This window comes from Aquarana catesbeiana, linkage group LG08 (assembly GCF_042186555.1).
Source record: "Aquarana catesbeiana isolate 2022-GZ linkage group LG08, ASM4218655v1, whole genome shotgun sequence".
NCBI lineage: Eukaryota > Metazoa > Chordata > Amphibia > Anura > Ranidae > Aquarana > Aquarana catesbeiana.
The window spans coordinates 92,873,328-92,894,462 of record NC_133331.1 but is presented as its reverse complement, the minus strand read 5'-3'; the positions used below and the strand labels follow the sequence as shown (position 1 = coordinate 92,894,462).

The window sequence follows — 21,135 nt, the reverse complement described above, 5'->3', positions numbered from 1 at the left end:
TGATTGTAAACAATTGTATGGGTCTATTATAATGGCAGTCCTTGGCATCACAGTAATACTATTGATTCCAGGAATGTTTTGAATCTGGAACACAATTTTTTTTGTAGTTTATTCTAGAGGAGTTTTTGAACATAGCGCTTTTACTCACTTTACAGGGACCTATTGAAGAAATTTTCAGTTGCCACAAATGCAATACCAGATCACCATCCAGGAGAGGAAATATTCCATTTGTCTCAATCAGGAAGGATCTTTAACATTTGTACTCTTAACCTGCAACATTTACAATCCATCTCTGGCAGCTCTGAAGAAATGATCATATTCAGGTAACCTATTGATCTTCTGGATCAGTAATATACTCATTTTGTAGACATATAGGTTTATAGGCATCTGTTTTTACTTCTCTTCCTGTATGTTAATTTTACATTAAATTGGGAAATCTCAACTAATTCTTGGTTCACACCTACAGGTACGACCATATTTCTCTGCGCAGGGCAGCCCATTCAGTTCATGGGTGGCCCCAGCTGCGAGAAACATGAAAAAGAAGTCCTTGATTATATTTCAAAAAACGCGCCACGATAATCTGCATGGTGCTATGGCACCATGCTGTTTGGTGTTTATGAAAGTGAGCGATTCGTGGGGGTGTCATTAACAATCAATGGTACTGCCCCTTGTCTGCTAAAGGGCAGCACAGTTTTTGCATGCATTCCTGATGCACAAATGTCTGAGCCTAAGAGTGGACTTTTGCTCTTGGTGCCAGTCAGACTTTACACAAATCAGTTTATGGCTGTTAGAGGACTTTCACTGCTTTGTATCTTTCCTGTGCAATGCATCTCTGGCCTTAAGCCTGGTACACACTAATGCCCTGTACACACGGTCGGACTTTGTTCGGACATTCCGACAACAAAATCCTAGGATTTTTTCCGACGGATGTTGGCTCAAACTTGTCTTGCATACACACGGTCACACAAAGTTGTCGGAAAATCCGATCGTTCTAAACGCGGTGACGTAAAACACGTACGTCGGGACTATAAACGGGGCAGTGGCCAATAGCTTTCATCTCTTTATTTATTCTGAGCATGCGTGGCACTTTGTCCATCGGATTTGTGTACACACGATCGGAATTTCTGACAACTGATTTTGTTGTCGGAAAATTTTATATCCTGCTCTCATACTTTGTGTGTCGGAAAATCCGATGGAAAATGTGTGATGGAGCCTACATATGGTCGGAATTTCCGGCAACAAGGTCCTATCACACATTTTCCATTGGAAAATCCGACCGTGTGTACGGGGCATAACAGTTTTTGTCGTTCAACCGAGCGGGCTAAACAGAATAAAACTGAGGAGCTGCTATACTAACCATCTGATGTTGGCACAACGATCTTTCCCCCACAGAGATATTATGTTCTGACACTGGGAAACCCCCGCCCCTACCGCCAGAACGCACTGGCCAGCACTCTTCACTTGGCTAAGAGCGCTGATCGGGTGCAGATCGGCAGACCCTTTTCAGTCATACCCATTCAACAGAAGCCGGCCTGGCTGCCATACACACAGGAGGAATGTCGGCCCTTTAGAAATGCATTAAAATTGATTAATTCACAAGAACAGAGCTGTGTCCCTATTTAACACATTCTGAATAACCAAGGACCCCTGGGCAAAATCATAATCTATGTCCTGACCCAAGAGCAGCTGGTTCCTTTTGGGCTATTAAAATGTCAAAGCAAAAATCCTATTTCATAGTATGAATCCCAACCATTAAGTAAACGAGCAAGTTTGTGTCTAGCCATGGCCTAATGTGAAGCCTGATTGAGGCCCCATTTTCATTCTGGGATCTCTCAGCTGTTTATGAATTGCTATCTGTTGTCTAACTCTGTTTTATTTCTTTATGCAGCTGTATTCCTGGAAATCAGCTTATGTTGGCCACAGAAGGATTCCTCACTACATTGTATCAATTTAAGCAATGCCCTGAGGTATTAATGAGATGGTTGTTTCAGGTAAGAAATTTTAGTTGGTGGAGTCGTCATAATAGAGAAATAATAATAGCGTAATAGAGATTAGACCATTTTTTATTTTATTTTTTTTAGGTCTACCTTAAAGTGGTTGTAAAGGCAGAAGTTTTTTTTTCTGTAAAATCAGTCTGTATATGCAGCATAGAATGCTTGTTATACTCATTGTGGAACCCAAGGGGTTAATCCTCTGCATTGTGTAAAGCTCTTTTATCCTGTATGCATAGATCCTCCCCCTCCTCCACTGTCTATCTGGGGAAGGCCAACTAACACAGGCAGTAGCCAACCTGCACATGCTCAGTTGTTTTTATGCTGGAGAGAACAGTTTCTTGTTCTAAGAGCTAGCCAGCTCACATGATATTGACATCACACATGTGGGCGTGTATACAGGCTGTAGTGAAAGTCTCCTCCTTCCTGTACTCTCAGCACTGGAGAAACTGTGCAGTTTATCATGTAACCGTGGTATACAGATCATCCAAAAAGGTATATAGTGGCAATATTTTAATGTAAAAAGATTATTTATAAGCTTTGGGCACTGTGGGGGAGCAGATGAACTATTTTCATATTACTGGGTTTAATAACACTTTAATGCATCCTATGCATTAAGATAAAAAGAAAAAATACTTCTTCCCCAAGAAGGGGGAAAAAAAGAGACAGGCTGCAAAATGACAGAGTACAGACCGCTATATCCAAATATTAATTTTATTAGTGAAAGGTAGTACCATCTAAAGTCATGGTGCTGCGTTGCAGTCACCAAGTGAGGAAACATAAAATCTGCTTAGCAAAGCAAAATATGCATGCTAGCTGTGTCAATGACACACAAACACATGACATTAAACAAAATTACAAAAAACGGAAAACGTCCGGACGCCTAGTCAATTGACACAGTATTCTGATTTGTAAATTCCTTTGCATTAAGAGGAATTGTACCAATCCAGCTGACTTTAGACAGGAAAGCAATGACCTAATATAGACTCTTTCGTGAAAGAGGCTATTCGCACAGACAACTCAGGAGAGCCAAACAAAAAGTAGCCTGATACAATAGAAAAGCTCTCAAAAAAGAAAAATCAGAAAGATGGTGGAGCTGGCCCGGGTCCAATGAGAGTGATAACTCAATTTGGGACCCAATGGAGTAAGAAATATTCTTTGCAAACCTTGGGGTATCCTAACCAAAACACCAGGTCTAGCAAACAGTGGGCCCGGCCCCAAAGATGGTAGCTAGGAGAGCTAAGATCCTAGGAGATACCCTGATCAGGTCAGAGTTTTCCAAGACAACGGTAACCTCCTGGTTGTCAAGATACCCAAGAAGCAAGGGTATGTTTCCATGCGGACACTGCCAGGTATGCTCCCATGTGGATAGGACTGACACATTTAATGATGCTCTGGGTGAACGCAGTTTTCAAATCATAAACTGTGCCACTACCAAAGTCATGTACATGTTGACTTGTCCCTGTAATTTCTATTTAGAGAAAACAAAACGCCAGCTTTGAATATGCATAGGTGAACATATGTGCGAAATTGGTGAAAAAAACCCAGACAAACCTCTAGCAAGACATTTTGCCCAATTTCATAAAGGCAGCCTGGAAAGCATGCAGGTTAAGGGCATCTATACACTGAAACTGTCAACAAGAAGAGGTGATTTCAATCTGATACTACTACAGAAGAAAAGTGGTGGATATACAAATTGATATCACTCGTGCCAATAGGCCTTAATACTGAACATAATTTGCAGGTACATGGCCAATGTAGACGCTATATACGCTAGTCCCCCCTGCTGGACTATCAATATCTATCCACACAACTTCTGGCTGTAAGTGTGGTCAGTGTTCAATGTGTATTGTATTCTGCTTGTTCTATGTGTTTCTTATACTCATCTGCCCATCTGTCTGCAAAGATATAACTAGCAGATAACGGTTGGATATTATCTCTTTACTGAATCTATTTTATATATAACTCTGTGAACAGAATGTTAGAAACTGCCTTAAGATGTGTAGAGCCAATGAAATATGAAGTTTGGATATGATCTGGAATACGTTCTAAGGCCTTAGGATGCGAGATCCAATGTGCTCCCAGACGCCACAGGGATCTATTGCTATAATAAGCATCCTTAGCTACAGGGCCAGAGAACAGTGGACTGATAGACTACTCGGGGAAATAACAAATTTCTACCGCCTCAGCTAATAGTAATAGATTATGGGCTCTTTCACATGAGGCGGATCAGTGATGATCCGCCCCGTGAACATCCCTTGCTCAGCGGGGATCGCTCTGCCGATCCCCGCTGAGCAGGACGATGACAGGTCCGTCGCTGCACACTGTACAGCGACGGACCTGTCAGAGCGCCGCTCTCCCCTATGGGGGATCAGGTGATGATGGACCGTAGAGAAAACGGATGGAAAAGTAGGTTTTTCCTCCGTTACACTTTTTCGGATCGGAGCGGGTCGGATGCCAGCGGACATGTCACCGCTGACATCCGACGCTCCATAGATCTCCATGGAGTGTCCGTTCAGGTCTGCCTAAAAAACTGACAGGTGGACCTGAACGGACAGTCCGTGTGAAAGAGGCCTTACAAATGATAAATCTATTCAGGAGGAAGTTATGTGTGGGGAGTTACATGAGTAGGATCTAACATTGTTGTGCTTCCACCGCCAAGCCTCTGTAAGGTCCATGGCTGAGGCCCAAGCTGATAAATCTTTAATAACATTTTTGGTAGGAGTGGGTCTGTCAAGAGTCTGTGCTATGTGTCATTGAAGTCATCCATAAACAATTTTGCAGGACAATAAAGGGCTGCCTTCTCCAGGAGAGCGTATTGTAAATCATCAGAATGGGGAAGGCAGATCTACATTAACTATCACATATCTCTGATTTCAGAGTGTAAGCACCAAAACCACAAACTTGCCCTGGGGATCATAATGCACATCCTCGATTACTCAAGGAAGAGATCAATATAGAGCTATCTCTAGAAAAGGAGGAATACATTGCATGAAAAGTCTTTTGTACCCAGGGTATTTTTAATGTGAGAGTTTTGCTGCCCGTCAGGTGCATTTTCTGCAGTAGCAGAATAAGAGGGGTATTGATTTTAACATATTAAAACATCAGTGCTCTCTGGTAGGAGGTGTGTAGTCTTCTGACATTCCAGAAGAGCATGTTCTGACTCAAGGTTACTTCTGAACATGGAGACACAAGAAGTTCAATATGGAGAATGTAATTGAAATATTTTGCCATCAGGGAGAACCAGAAGGGCAGCAAAGTCTATGTGAGACAGCACACAAGAGGGACCCAGGAAATACAAAATTATCCCTAAATAAAGAACCAAATGAGAACTTCTTGTCTGTGCACCGCATGAATATTTCAAGGCAAGCAGTGATGGGGCTTATTCCATAGAACAAAAACAGTATAACATAGTTCCATCCCAGGCAAGCTAAGAACACTTCACTAGTGTAGGGCCATCGGGAAAGGGCGGAACCCACCTTGAGCCCAGTTATATTGGAAAATGTTCTGTTAGAAAATACACACTACTCGGTAAGGGTTGCTGGTGAGTGGCAAGGTGTATAACTAGGTTCTATACAAGGGGAAAAAAAAAGATTTAAATTGGTATGCCCTCTTCTGTTCATAGCCACTGGCAGGAGGCAGATGCTAGGTACTATAAAAAAAAAAGCACACAACCTGCTGGTGATCAAACCCCCCACCTGCGACACACAGCTCATTTTTTTTGTTTTGTTTAGGAGTTAGGACCTTTCTTATCTTCAGTTTTTTTTTATCTACTTGTTACTGTGTTTATAGGAACTATCAAGCCCTGCATCAATATTCATTCGCCCAGTCAGATTTTTATATCTTTTGTAATTATCTCCAATGCATTATGACACTTTTTTTTCTCAATTTTGTCAGTGCTGCAGTGATGATTTATTTATTTATTTTCTGTATATTTTTTTTTTGTTCTCTTTGGAGTGGATTTGTATTCCATATTGTCATTGTTAATTATTTTTCTTGCAGATGGTTTCTGTTCATCCATCTTACGCCATATCCATTAAACTTTTAAATGCCTTGATTGAAATAACGTGCAACCATCGTAAGTATTGAACACATGTTTATGCATCTGCTTTTTTCCTGTCTTAGTAGTTGATCATTACAAAGATTTTATTTCCTATAGTTACAAATCTTGAAGAAAAACCCTGGGTTCCAACTTTATTGGACATAGCAACTGTTTTTGCCAACATGGGGATTGCCTTCAAAACTCTTTTTTCTCTTCCACACATTCAGCCAGCTTTCAGTGACTCTGACCTAGTGTAAGTGCTTCACTTTTTATTTCCCTGTCTTTCCTGGTTTGTAAACTATCTTGTTGAAATGATGCCTGTTCAGGCATTAGTTCTGTGGAGAAATAATCTGAAATGCACAAGTGGTGGTTGTTGCTGTTGTGTAGTATATCAAAGAATTGTATCGAAAACCTGCTCTGGAACATATATGTTTATAAATGAGCAGCCGCTTTAAGCAATTTGTGGCACCCACAGCTTAAATATAATGTATGGAAACCGTGCTAAATCAATAAACAGGTGATTAAATCCTGAATAGGTATTTGTTAAAAATGTGTTCTTATGATGACTCCAAACTTATTTTGTGACAAACCTACATTTTTAAGTGATACCAAACTCATTTGTGAAAAAAATAATCAGTCCATAAAAGCTCATCAGTAAGGGCATAAAAGAAAATGTGTTGAAGAACAAAGTTCAAAAAAGGAACAATCACTTTGCTATCCAATTAGACCTTGAGTGACCCCACATTCCCAATATTCAGTGCTTCCACCACCGGGTGACACCAGATAAGCCTATTACCTGATCCTGTGGACTATAATATAATATGGTCAAATGCGCATGTTAAATCCCTTTGAATAGGAAGTCTCCAAACGCCAGGTAGGTATCCATATCCAGTCAGGGTTGATCCATCTAGCTTCTCCGCTCTTCTGACTCCCCTATGCTCCATGCCCCGGTACAGCTCCGGCTCAGCCACTCAACTCCTCTCTGTGTCTGGAATAATTGGTTTGCGAATTGATCATTTTTTGAACTTTGTTCTTCAACACATCTCCAGTCATTAAATTGTATCTTTTTAGCCAGTTCCTGTCCATGCCAATAATGATGTTTCTGTCATACATGTATAAATCAGCATTTTTTTGCTAGAAAATTACTTGCAACCCTCAAACATGATATATTTTTGTAAGCTGAGACACTGTAGCATAAAATGGTTGCTGTTGCATTTTTTTGTGTCGCACGATATTTGTGCAGCAGTGTATCAATCGCAGATTTTCAGGGAAAAATATACACTTTTAATGAGTTTTAAAGAACCACAATATAATACCTGATTTTTTGGTAAAAGATGATGTTGCGCTGAGTAAATAGATCCTGAACATGTCAACTCTTTAAAATTGTGTACGTCTGTGGAACAGCGCCAAACTACGGGGGACATACGTGCTTGTGTTCAGGCAGGGTGAAATTTTAAAAAAATGTTTAATTGGTTTTAATTTTATTTTTTAATTTTTTTACACTGCACCTTTTTATTTTATTTTTTTTTTTTTTGTATCAAGTTTGTTGCTATCACAAGGGATGAACAGCATCTTTTGTGATCGCATGGGCTGTGACGGGTCCTCTTTTTGTAAGATCTGTGGTCAGCTATAAGACAGGATATATTTTAGGTGTTAAAGGAAAGTACTGCAGATCTTTATGTCTGTAGATTTCCTCCATTGTATTGAGGTGATATTAGGGCCAATGCATCTATCATTCGCTTTTTTTTATTTGAAGAATTGTATGGGACAACAATTTTGGCAGCTGTATAATTCTTTCAATGTGAACTATTTCCTCTCTTTGTAGTGTCATTCAGTTTTAGACCTTACATATGCCGTAGCTAAATATGTGTTTCCATTTATGACCACCAACTTTCTTTATTTACAGATCTGCAGTACCTGGATCGGTGTCAACAGAACAAGGAACTATGTGCACAGAACAAATTTTTTCTCGTGTTCCAGCATCTCAGATCGCTCATGTAATTAAGGTATCGGCTTTATGGTGATTTAAGATGATAAACTTATAATTCTTTGCTTTAGCCACAGGCACATCTGTACGTGTGTTTTGCCACTGATGTGATGGTCAGTTGCATATAAGGTGTCACTTATTTCAGGTCACAGTCAGATAACACCCGAATATCTGTAAATCATAAAATTGCCAATATAAGTTGGACCTGAACTCAAAGTGAAATTTTTTTTATGTTCTAGGGGACATCTAGAAATGTTAATTGTGCTTAGACAGTACCCTGAAAACTATATTTTGTCTTGAAATTAATAAATTACAGCGCTCGCAGTAGTACAAATAATATATCAATGAATACAGTGAAACCAATTCATAAGTAAGTGAATGTCCAGATATATTGGTGACTGATGTGCTCCAATTCATAAAGTGCGATCCTGCTCCAAAACTCAAAGTGCGCCATACTCCCTCCTTTGTCTCCACTCACCGGATGGAATGGACTCCCAGCTTTGCAGTCTAGGGGTCATTCAGGCTTATAGTGTTAGCCACGGATGGCAAATTCACATCATGACACCAGGAAGATCTCCAATGCTCATAGCAATCGGGCGTGGATCACAGTGCCCAAAACGACATAAAGGAAGGGGACTTTGTGAAGTATTGCTGGGTAAAAGTATTTATTGTGCAGATAAAAAAGGTACTTGCAAAATGTAAGCAACAAGTTCCTGAAGTGCTCAAACCTGGCAGTCAGTGGCGGGGTGTAAAGGTGTAAGGTTAACCCCCAGTGCAGCTGCCGACCACTGGAAAAATGGAAAGCTATATATAAAAACAGAAAGGCATTGCTCTATGGGGGAAAGTCAAAGTTATATCAATATATGTGTAGATATATAAAGATAGATAGAGAGAGATATATATATATATATATATATATATATATATATATATATATATATCTATATATATCTCTCTATCTCTATCTATCTCTTGGATTCAATTTGAAAACAATTTATTGCACTTAAAGTGTAGCCCAGCGGTGTCCACGTAACTGTTAATGCTGGTAAAAACTGCAGCAGAAGATAAAAAGCATATAACTGTACAATTGCTCAAAATACTTTAAAGACGGTACCACCATAGCCTCTTGATAGGAAGGGGTTAACTGCTCTTGGGAAGTTCGCCCTTCACAGGTGGAAGAGGGTTACATCGGGATGTGTGGAAGGCGATCTGGCTCCAATCAGGAGTGGGGCGATGGAAAGCTTACTCCTGCTAACACAGGGATCAGTAGCTGTGCAATTTGAAGAGGAGCGGTGGGGGCCGCCCCAATGGTTGGAACTCGCCTCTATGATCCCCAGGCACAGCGTCAAGCTGTGACAGCATTTGTGTCCGTCACTGCAGTGAAGCAAAGCGAAGAGAGACGGATGTGACCAATAGGACTTTTATATATATCTACACATATATTGATATAACTTTGACTTTCCCCCATAGAGCGCTGCCTTTCTGTTTTTATATATTGCTTATAAAATGTAGGTTAAAATAAGTATAGGCAAAGTATTGCAATGGGAAGCGCCCCTGCTGGCGTGCATTCCACCGAAAACCGGAAGTGACGTTGTGTGGACGTGAAACTGGAAATTGCATCAACGCGTTTCGCCCTCCCACAGGGCATCATCAAGGACCTCATTTTCGGTTAGAAGAGCCATCCTTGTATACAAGGAGTGGTAACCTCCCCCCTAGTCGGCCAATCAAATACCGCATGATGGCCATTTTGTTGGTTGGACAAACATGTTTCCTCGATCATAGCTTGATTCCCATAAGGGAGACTGGCGGCCATTATATTGGTTTGATCTCTATTACTCAGTGAAGCTGGTTCCCACGGTTATAATAATTGATCCAGAGGATGTCATTCCAAATGAAACATTTCATCACATAAAATACTATGAACCTATTATTATAGTTTGATTAATTCAATGCATATAAAAGATAATACCCTACAAAACAATATTTTTTAATTAATGGATAGCCTAGGAATGTTATATATCAAAAAATTTTAGAAAAGAACTAAGAAGAAAATATAATAAAATAAATTAAGAACATTATATAAAATAAATGTAAATAAAAATAAAATTAAAAATTGAAGATAAAGATATGAATAAAAATTAAATAAAAAACAGATAAGGTGTAAATGACAAATCCATTACAACCAAAAATTACCAATTTGACAGAAAACCATGAAGATCAAGTTCAATATTTAACCCCAATGGACTCATCGTTCTAAGATGATGAATTCACTGGATCTTGTTTCGAGAGATGGGCCTCTTAAGGTTACCTCCTCTAAAATGACCCTCAATCTTGTCTTTACCACAGAATGTCAAGCCACTTGGATCCCTCCCGTGGTGGAGTCTAAAGTGGTTAGACAGACTGTGGTGCTTGTAACCTTTCCTTATTCTGTTAACGTGTTCGCAAAGTCTTACTCCTAATTTCCTAGTGGTTTATGCTCACGTATTGCAACCCACATGGACATGTGAGAAGGTATGTTACCTGCGTGGTCCCACACATAATGAACTTCCTGATTTTGTGGTACTCACCAGAGGTATGAGAGGTGAAATGTGTGGTCTTCCTTGTCCTGTGTCTGGAAGTCCTACACACCTTCCACAACTAAAAAAAAAAAATACTTGATCCAAGAACGTACACACCTTCTTGGGTGGGTCTATCACATTGGGTGCTAATTTTAAAAGTGGGGAGCTTAGTGTAGATGAACTGTGGTTTTGCTGGTAGGATTTTATTTAGATCCGCATCTTTCAAAAGTAGAGGCCTATGTTTGTGAATCATTTTTTTCTGTTTATGTTGGCATGTAAAACAGGTCAGAAAAGCAACTCCAAAGTCCCTTTTTATTTTCCTCTTCTTAAACAAATCCTCTCTCTTCATTTCACCTACCGCTAACTTAGTTTTAGCTAGATCCTTGGAGCGGTAACCTTTTTCCTCAAATTTATCAAGTAAAATCTTGGCCTGTATTTCATAATCATCTTTCTTGACGCAATTGTATTTTACTCTCATGAATTGGCTTTTGGGAATTGCACTCAACCATCTAGGATGGTGGCAACTTCCCAGTGGGATGTAGCCATTTCTGTCCACTTCCTTAAAGCGGAGTTCCACCCAAAAGTGGAACTTTCGCTCATTTGTCTCCTATCCCCCTCCGGTGCCACAATTGACACCTTTCGGGGGTGAGGGGGAACAGGTCTTTGACAGGTATCCTGTTCCTTCTTCCGGGTGTCTGCGCTGTGGCCCATGACGTCACCACGGGTCTTCCTTCTCCTCCCCCTGTCACCAGGCCAGTAGGAGAGAGGTGCGGGGCCTCGCGCATGCACAGTGGGTTCCCGGCGTAAAGCCGTAAGGCTACACTGCCAGGTACCCTTACCAGCAATGGTGGCGGCAGCACCCGACCGCTGATGGAAACTTCAGCTGCGGTGCTGACATCGCTGGACTCCAGGACAGGTAAGTGTCCTATTATTAAAAGCCAGCAGCTGCAGTATGTGTAGCTGCTGGCTTTTAATTTTTTTTTTTTTTTTTTTTTTTTTTTTTTGCGGACCTCCACTTTAAAATTTTTTTTAATTTTTTTTAGCCAAAAAAACTATTTTTATTTTAGATTGAGTGCCTACAGTCCAAAAATTGACAGTAGTTCTTATGCACCATATATACAGTCCAATATCCATTGGGAACATTACATATTCATCGCAGCCACCATCTTCATAGAGCACACAGCTTAAATCCATAGCCTTCCTCACCGTGCAACAGGAGTGTAAGTAACTCTGCCTCCTACTTATATTCCATGTATCAAGGTGTCTACATTATCCCACGTTTAATCCCAGAAGTCTGTCCATGATCAGATCCCCCTGGGCGAGCCCCGATGTCTCCAACCACGGGCCCCATAGCTGCTCAAATTTTCTGGTGCACACCCCTATGCTGGTAAATAACTTTTTCCATTCAGACTTCCAATGTAGCATTATCAGATAATCAACATTATCAGTTTACGGGCCAGAAATAGGTCCTCGTAAGGGCTTCTCTGGTGTGGTGTGGTGTTCTCATTAAAGTTCCTCTTTTAAAATGAGTTTTAGTAAACAATTGATAATTCTCCCTAAATATTATGAGATCCAAGAAATTAACATATTGTTGGTCAAATGTTGCTGTAAAGGAAATACCGTATCAATTATTCCCAATTTCAGTCAGAAACTGCAGAAAATAATCCTGTGTGCCTGCCCATATAATTATGTCATCTATATTACGTTTATAGAATTTTAATTGAGGTGCAGTGTTGTTAATGGCTTTCTCCCAGTGGCTCATGAACAAGTTGGCCACTGAGGGGGCATACTTGGCCCCCATGGCCACGCCTTTCTTCTGTCTAAAGTACTATTTATAATGCCAAAAGAAGTTATGGCTCATGGCCAAATGCAAAGCCTTAACCAAAAAATAATTTTGTTTCTTCTTGATAATTGTACCTAGACAGTACCCTGAAAACTATTTTTTCTCGTCTTGAATGCCTCTTGTAAAATAGCTGAGCACTTCCTGACATACTGAGTATGCCTAGACACACAGCTGTATATCTTCTGTGGGAGAGGAACTGCTGTTTGTGACAGTTTTTGCTGGAGAGGAATCTGTACCTGAACACTATTATAAAGAATAATGGTGTCGCCTTCCTTCAACAAAAATCAGTGTTGCTGTCTCTTTAAACCTGCCTTGCCATATTGGACACCAATATTACAAATGAGGATTAATAAACAAAAACGTGCTGTAAACAATAATAGTCCTTAAAAATGTCCTTTGATGTATGGGTGTTTTGCATACACCTCCACTTGCAATAGTGACAACACTTTGTATATTCAGACATGCATCTGCTTAAAGATTGTCCACTTGTGATGTATAAAGGCTTGCATACAACCCCACTTGCAGCAGTGATCTATTCACACATGCAACTGCTAGAGTAGTGTCTACCTCTATGTGCTCCAATATACAGCATGCAGTAGTGATTATCCCCTCACCCGATGTGCCCTCATCTAGGGGACAACACCAAAAAATGGCCTATATGCGTTGTTTCCTGCTTTGGGGGTCTGGGATGATGTTAACTCCCTTGTGGTTGCCTCTGGGTTTATATCCGCCTCTCAGTATGGTTAACTCCACTTATCCATACTCCACTTATCCATTTTGCAAAAGAGAAAGCTAAACATAGTGCTTATGCTTTTTTAAAACATCCGTTTTTTATTAATCGTTTCTACAGTAAAAAAACGAATTTTACAGGTGCTGCGAGTGCACCAAACTATACATAGCAAAAGAATAAAAGAATCCTCATAACATGGGTATCAAGCCGTCAGACAGTGTTAGCGCAATCTTCGTGTGGTGTGCGCCTCTGCATGACGTCAGACTGGATAGACCATATATCCAGTCACTTTGTATCCAATCTGACAGGCCCTTGCACTACATAGTCGATGGTAGATCTAAAGGAGATTGTAAAATCAGATTGTATAGTATATGATGAGCTTTACAGAACCCAGAACACACTTCTCCTATTTTCAATACCACATCTCTATTCACATGGGCTAACTGATCATTCAGCACACTCTGCCCCTTGAAGGATCTATGCAAGAGAAAAGTTAAGGTAGAAAAATATTTTGATGCCTCTGTATTTAGTGAGAACCGTGATCACTGGTTGATTGCATTTAATTTAAAAAACCATGCACCTGGAACTGGGTGGTAGGTAGCAGGGTAGAGGATGCATGGTGTGTGTGAAATGTGCACGTGCTGGTGTGAGGACAGCTAGTCAACTCCTTCCTGTGTTATGATCTAGTCTGTCCAGGAAGTAATGGAGAAGTTTTTTTTTTAAACAGCCATGAAGACTGAGGTAAGCGTGTTTAGAATAAATGGAATGCTGTTTTATTTCTGCAAAAGAAGTACATTAAAGCGGAGTTCCACCCAAAAGTGGAACTTCCGCTTTCCGCTTTAAACACTCCTCAACCCCTTGCATGCCACATTTGGCATGTAACTTTTTTTTTTGGGGGGGGGGGGGGTGCTTGGTTTTGAGTGGGACTTCCTGTCCCACTTCCTGCTTCCGCTTACGTGTCGCCTAGGTGACTCCTCTCCCCCTAGGCGGCCCCTCCCTCTCGGCAATCTTCTGGAACACGTGACAGGTCCCAGAAGATTGTCAGTCCACTGGGAGAGGGCAGTGCGTGCCCGGCCGTGAAGCCACAAGCTGTCATGGCCGGGTGCCCACAGTTTCAATGGGGGCACCGAGGGGGAGAGGAGCGGGGACCACATCGCTGGACCGTGGAACAGGTAAGTGTCTATTAAAAGTCAGCAGCTATACTTGTATATAATAAACAAAAAAACCCTGGAACTCTGCTTTAATGGTATATTGGTACATAGTTGAGCTTGAATTTAGAAAACAAATAGGTGAACAAAGGTGAACTTAGCCTTTAAGATCCAGACTATTGTGGGAATGGAGGAATGCTGAACACATTTGATCACTAATATCAAATATGGGCTACTTGTATTATACTACCACTGACACATGCAAAACCTCTATTCTAAAATCTATATTCGCACAAGATTGAGCAGAAGAGTCTTTTACTGACACAGTTGAGTTTTGAGAGACCGTGAAATGAGGATCACGAGTAGAGTTGTGGACTTTTTTTTTTTTTCACTTAGATCAGGGTGTCCAACCCCTGTCCCAAGAGAGTTGAGCATGCCCGGGCACGTCTGGAGGTATGCCGGAGATAACATGCATGGCAGTTGTTGCGGTGGCCAGCACAGCCATGCCAGGCCAAGGCACGTCTCGTGCTAGCGCCAGTATGTGCTGCATCGTCAGTCTAAATTTCCATTGGATTTACCAAAACTATGGATTAGGAGATCCCATCTAAGCAATCCATTCAATTTGTATCAAATTTGGATTAGGAGATCCCACCTAAGCAATCTATTCAATTTGTATCAAATCAGGAAGGCCTTTGCACTACATAGCTGATGGTAAATCTAAAGGAGATTATGCATTTAGATTATACATTATATGTCCACATTAAAGTGATTGTAAAGGCTCGTTTTTTATTTTTTTTAAAATAACAAACATATACTTGCCTCCATTGTGCAGCTCGTTTTGCACAGAGTGGCCTTGATCTTTCATTTCTGGGGTCCCTCGGTGGCTCGCGCAGCTCCTCCCCACATCAGATAACCCGCTAGGAGAAGTGCTCTCCCGGGGGTTACCTTGTGGTCGCACTCCCGAGTCCAGCGTTTGCGTCCATAGACTCGCGCCCGCGTCATTGGATTTGATTGAGCCGGGACCCAGTGGAGAGAGGGACAGCACATCCCCGCCGAGGGAGATACAGGGCTCAGATAAGTAAAATGGGGGGGCTAGGGGGGCCGGTCACCGGCAGGTGTTTTCACCTTAATGCATAGGATACATTAAGGTGAAAAAACACCCCCTTACAACCCCTTTAAAAGAAGAAGTAGGAAAGTGGATAAAAATGAAGAAAAAAAAAAAAAACAGGAGTATATCAATGAGGGAGGTGTGGTCCAGATTGGTAAAACACTACCTAATTTGTAAGGCAGTTGCATGATGGGATATGACATTTCCTGGAAGATCACATGATGCCACAGAAAGTAATGGGGTCAGGAAGCATTTTTAAAAATACTGAACCCAGAGGTGAAGATTTAAAGCTGCCATGTACTAGGTAAATGAAAGCTAAGCACATTGGGATGGCTTGGGTAGAAAAGTCATTAGCAAAGGTTTCTATTAATTATGAAAAGTGAAATTCTGCCTGACAAGGTGAACTTGGCCTTTAACATCACCTCTGTCTAGGGATCAGAGAGCTGACCAAAGCCACAATAAAGGTAAACCAGGAAGCAGCAAAGTGATCTAACTGGCTAGGGCGGGTAAGTGTGACATAAGATTGGCTGCTCAAAACTGCAAATCCTTGGTCAGGTAAAATGGGAAACTTGAATGTATCGGCACTGCGTATTTATTGCTTTGTCTGGAGTTGTACTTTTATTTTTTATATTTGTTGAAATTTTTACAGTACAAGAGAAAAAGCATGTACTTTATAACATAGAGCTTAGTAGCCCTGATTCATAGTGCTTAACAAAAGCAAAAGTCAAACCGGAATAAGGAAAGGGGAGGTATATTTACCCGTATATAATGAAATGGCATAACATAACAGAGCAAAACAATATAGTGAACAATAGTACCTTCAAGCGGGGGTTCACCCACACCGCCAAAAAAAAAAAATATTAAAAGCCAGCAGCTACAAATACTGCAGCTGCTGACTTTTAATACATGGCCACTTACCTGTCCCAGGGTCCAGCGATGTCGGCAGGGGACGCCGAGAACCCGCTCGGTTCTCGGCAGCTGCCGCCGCCATCCTAGGTGAGGGAATCGGGAAGTGAAGCGTTGCGGCTTCACTTCCCGGTTCCCTACTGCGCATGCGCGAGTCGCGCTGCGCGTCCCTAGTGGTCCCCGCTCTCTCCTGGGAGCTGTGTGTTCCCAGCAGACAGCGCGGTGGGGACGGGAAGAGGCATAGACTCCCATGGGAGTCTATGCCGGAAGTGGGTGCAAATACCTGTCTTAGACAGGTATCTGCACCCCCCCTCCCCCCTGAAAGGTGCCAAATGTGACACCGGAGGGGGGGAGGGTTCCGAAAAGCGGAAGTTCCATTTTTGTGTGGAACTCCGCTTTCAGGAGTGGAAACAATGTGGAGTTGTACTTTAAGATCAGGAATACAATTACATTTTTTGATGCATAATCAGTATTTTTACAGTTCTGTATGTTTCTTCACAGTTCTTAAGCTTGTGTACAGCAGTCTACAGGGAGAGCTATCATGACCTGGAAATCCTTGCACTTTTGGTGATGCTTTTAAAAATACATCTGGAAAAAGAAATAAAAGACATTCCTGTGATGGACTTGCATTGTCTCATTGCAAATCTTCTTCAAAACATCAAGGACTGGGTAACTATTGTAAGTAAATATAGCAAATTTAAATAATCAATTCTCTGAAGCCATTCTGCTATATAAAATTCACTGATCTTTTGTTTGTCTTCAAGATGCCGGAACTGTGCTTTGCTATGAGCGAACTTTCCGATCACCATCATAATTTCCTAAAGCTGCTACAGCTTGTTCCTACCTTTGAGCTTCGTGGCAGGTAACTTTCTGAGATGACTATATTTCTTTAATATAACTCAAGTAATATATTAAAATCAAGCTTTTTGCTAAAGGGCTTGGTTTTCCAGCTTTGCGTGGAGACCTACATTTTAAAGCGGGCCATAGATGTGATTTTCTTTCCAGCAACCATGGGTTTCTATTGTTTGACCATGCTAGATGCATGATGCACAATTTCAAAAATCAGGCATTGAACATTCCATAAGTGTATTGTTGCAGCCATTCATTTAGAGCACTTAATTTTTTCATATACCAGTCTTGATAGTAATACATTTTAATCGACTGACTGCGTTGATGGGGGAATCCATCCTGCAGAGCTATTGTGCTCTCCCGTCTCTGCTGAACCGGCTGAGATTCGAAAAGTCTAGTACTGGCTTAAGGTTTGATTCACACTAATGCGTTTTTTGATGCATTTTGCAGAAAAACAGGGAAATTTTTTAACATGGGTTCCTATGGAACATGTTCACATCAATGTATTTTTGTACCTCTGCGTTTTTGGAAAGAATCGGGGACTTTTTTCCACAAAATGCAGCGTTTTGGATGTAATAGAATTCAATGGACCCGTTTTTTTTTTTTTTTTTAATCCCTTTTTTTCACACTGTATATAGCTGGTTGCTAAGGAGGGGGCCGGGAAGCCGGCCGCCGCGTCCTTAACAACCGATGAGTCATCAGCTGTCAGCTGGCTTCCCGCTGAATGTAAAAAAAAAAAGCGCTGGCTAAAAAAAAACCAGCGTGGGGGTCCCCCTTGGGTCTAGTATGGATTCGGAGGGGACCCCCATGCCAAAATAAAAAAAAAATGGCGTGGGGGTCCCCCCAAAATCCATACCAGACCCTTATCCGAACATGCAGCTGGGCAGGTCAGGAAAGAGAGAGGGGATGAGCGAGCGCCCCCCTCCTGAACCATACCAGGCCTCATGCCCTCAATATGGGGGGATGGGTGCTTTGGGACAGGGGCTCTGCGCCCCCCTCTCCAAAGCACCTTGCCCCCATGTTGATGGGGACAAGGGCCTCTTCCTGACAACCCTTGCCCAGTGGTTGTCAGCGTTTGCGGGGGGCTTATCGGAATCTGGAAGCCCCCTTTAACAAGGGGGCCTCCAGATCCCGGCCCCCCCCATGTGAATGGGTATGGGGTACATTGTACCCCTACCCATTCACTAAAAAAAGTAGTGTAGTGTTAAATACAGTAGACACTTTGACAAGTCTTTTATTAAAAATCTTCTTTTTCTCCGCTTCTTCCTCTGGTCTTTCTCCATCTTCTCCCGCATTTTCATCCTTCCGGACTTCTCCTTCCTCCCCTGCTTCTTCTTCCGCTCTTCTTCTGTCTTTGTCTAGTGTTCTTCTTCCTCTGTCGTCGCTCCAGCCGACGACCCCCCTCCGATGCTGCGTCCCGCTGATCTGTCGGCGCCAATGTCCTGCACTTCTTAAATAACAATGGGGGTGTGGCAATCGGATTACGTCATCCGGAGGCCACGCCCCCTTGTGACGTCACGGACCCATCATGCACGGGCGGTGACGTCACAAGGGGGCATTGCCTCTGGATGTCGTAATCCGATTGCCACGTCCCATAGCTTATTTAAGAAGTGCAGGGCATTGGCGCCGACAGATCAGCGGGATGCAGCATTGGAGGAGGGTCATCGGTGGTGGCAGAGGAAGAAGAATACCTGACAAAGAAGACAGAAGAAGAGCGGAAAAAGAAGAAGGGGGAGAAGGATAAGGGTCTGGTGTGGATTTTGGGGGGACCCCCACGCCATATTTTTTTAAAATTCTGGCACAGGGGTCCCCTCCGAATCCATACTAGACCCAAGGGCCTGGTATGGACCGGGGGGGGGGGGGGGGGGGGGGGAACCCCACACTGTGTGTGTTTTTTTTTTTTTGCTTTGTTTTTTTTCTCTCTTCTTTTTACATTCAGCGGGAAGCCTGCTGACAACTGATGACTCATCGGTTGTTAAGGATGTGGTGGCCGGCTTCCTGGCCCCTCCTTAGCAACCAGCTATATACAGTGTAAAAAAAAAAAAAAACGCAAAATGCAAATCGCAGCAAAAACGCGGCAAGCACTGCAGAAATGCTCAAAAGCAACATGCATATATGTGAATCGAGCCTAAGTGTATGGTATTGTGCCTTCCTTCCTTACAAAGATATTGGTATCAGTCGCCAAGAAGTGGGAAGGGAAGAAGTTTGGTTTCAGACAAAGGATTGAAGTTTTGTCTCAAAACAATAGCTTGCCATAACACCTTTCACCACTGCTCTCCACTGTATTTTTGAAGGGCTCAGATTTCCCCTCAAGGAACGATGTACTGAGAGAAATAAGCAGTTCACCATTGCTGACCACATCCAGCAATGCGAGTTTCCTGTTTTTCATGCTTTGCATGCAGATCTACACACCATTTTTTTAATATAGGACTTTTAAAGGTACTTCATGTGTCATTAAATGGTACTCATTCAAATTAATCATATTTTATTTTACTCTTATTAAAATACCATAAATGCATACAAAACATTTGCAAATTGGTATTACATATCCAATATACTATTTCTACATTTCCTGTACCCCACACCTGAGCATTGGAAACTTCTTCAGGAGTTTAGGAAGATGATAGTTGTCAGCGCCATTAAAACCATTAATGCCATCTGTGCATGCAATGATCCAGCCAGAAACTGAAGCCATGGGAGATCAGAGGTTCCTGCCCCAATTCTGGTGTTGTCCTTAATATCAGAGAGTATTGAACACCAATAATACATTTGTTTTAGCAGAAAGGAGGATTGATGTCCTGAGTATATTAATTATTTCAAAAGACTGGAAGGTGCCAGATTATGTTTAGACATTTATTTGGGATGCACAGACTTCATCTGTATAATTAAGCATCCATCTTGAGACAAGCAGTCCCCCAATCTATACATGGAGATCATAACAGTTGGTGTAAAAATCCTATTTCTCCAGTATTCTCCTGCATCTCCAAAGTGATATTGATGCCGTCTGCTGATGCTCAAACTAGTGTTTTTTATATCCACGTAGCTCCCTCTATCCTATGGAATATAAAACACTAGCTAGAGCATCAGTAGTCCTCATTGTCGCTATGATTTATTGACGTCTGGAGTACTTTTTAAAGATCCCATGTTTAAAAATTGTTTTGTGTTATAGAATTCTCAATGAAGGGATTCTGGTATTCCCCGATTTATGTTGGAAACCCTTCCTTGTACATTTACTCTTTGAAAAAACTACACTTGCTGCATGCTTGTTCTGGGTTAATGACCCTTAAAGTATTAAAGTCGATCTTCTCCCTCAAATTGAACTTCTCATCTCTCCACCCCTCTTCCCTTCCTCTGCACAAATGGCCCACTTTTTTTAGATGGTTATTTATGTTGGGAAAAGACTTTGGGCCACCCCCCGCAATGCACATCACTCGCCTATGCGAATGACGTTAACTGGGATATGCACGTCACATATCCTAGGAGGCAAAGTCCTTTTTTCACAAAGAAGGGAGGGGGTCAGGCCTAGTAGCAGTTCATCAGGAGGCTGCCAGCAGAGCCCAGATGAGCCGTCAGTCTCACAATGATGTCACAAAGAACATGGCAGTGCTGCGGACCCGATCAGTGGCAGAAGAGAAGAGGATTCAGCAGGACAACCCTGGATCAACTGGGTAGGTGACTATGTGACCTTTGCCAAACCCGCAACAAGGTAATCAGGGTTTTAAAAACAAATGGGGGGGGGGGGGGGGGGGTGAAGATCTGCTTTTAAAGAATATACTATATGTATTTAAAACATCGCTATTGTGTATAGGTATTTTTTTTATATCTGAATTTTAAGAACTACTAAACTGTATTTGAGCATCACAAACTAAATCACAAATTTGAAATTGCTATTTAATTCATATGATATTCAAAGCAAACTCTTTAACATCTAAAGCAAGGGCTTTGAAAAACACCACCCTAGCATTTCTAGCCA

General features: G+C 41.7%; 1 protein-coding gene across 2 annotated transcripts in view; it reads left to right on the top strand.

Annotated features, from left to right (window-relative positions):
* The window catches only part of SLF2 (SMC5-SMC6 complex localization factor 2), a 106,112-nt gene that overhangs the window by 45,961 nt on the left and 39,016 nt on the right, over positions 1–21,135 (top strand). For both annotated transcript variants that reach the window (XM_073596155.1, XM_073596154.1), the window contains exons 8-14: positions 156–323; positions 1,889–1,991; positions 5,994–6,069; positions 6,151–6,286; positions 7,940–8,039; positions 16,815–16,991; positions 17,078–17,175. In XM_073596155.1, coding sequence (XP_073452256.1) covers positions 156–323; positions 1,889–1,991; positions 5,994–6,069; positions 6,151–6,286; positions 7,940–8,039; positions 16,815–16,991; positions 17,078–17,175 — 858 coding nt within the window. The remainder of the gene's footprint in view (positions 1–155; positions 324–1,888; positions 1,992–5,993; positions 6,070–6,150; positions 6,287–7,939; positions 8,040–16,814; positions 16,992–17,077; positions 17,176–21,135) is intronic.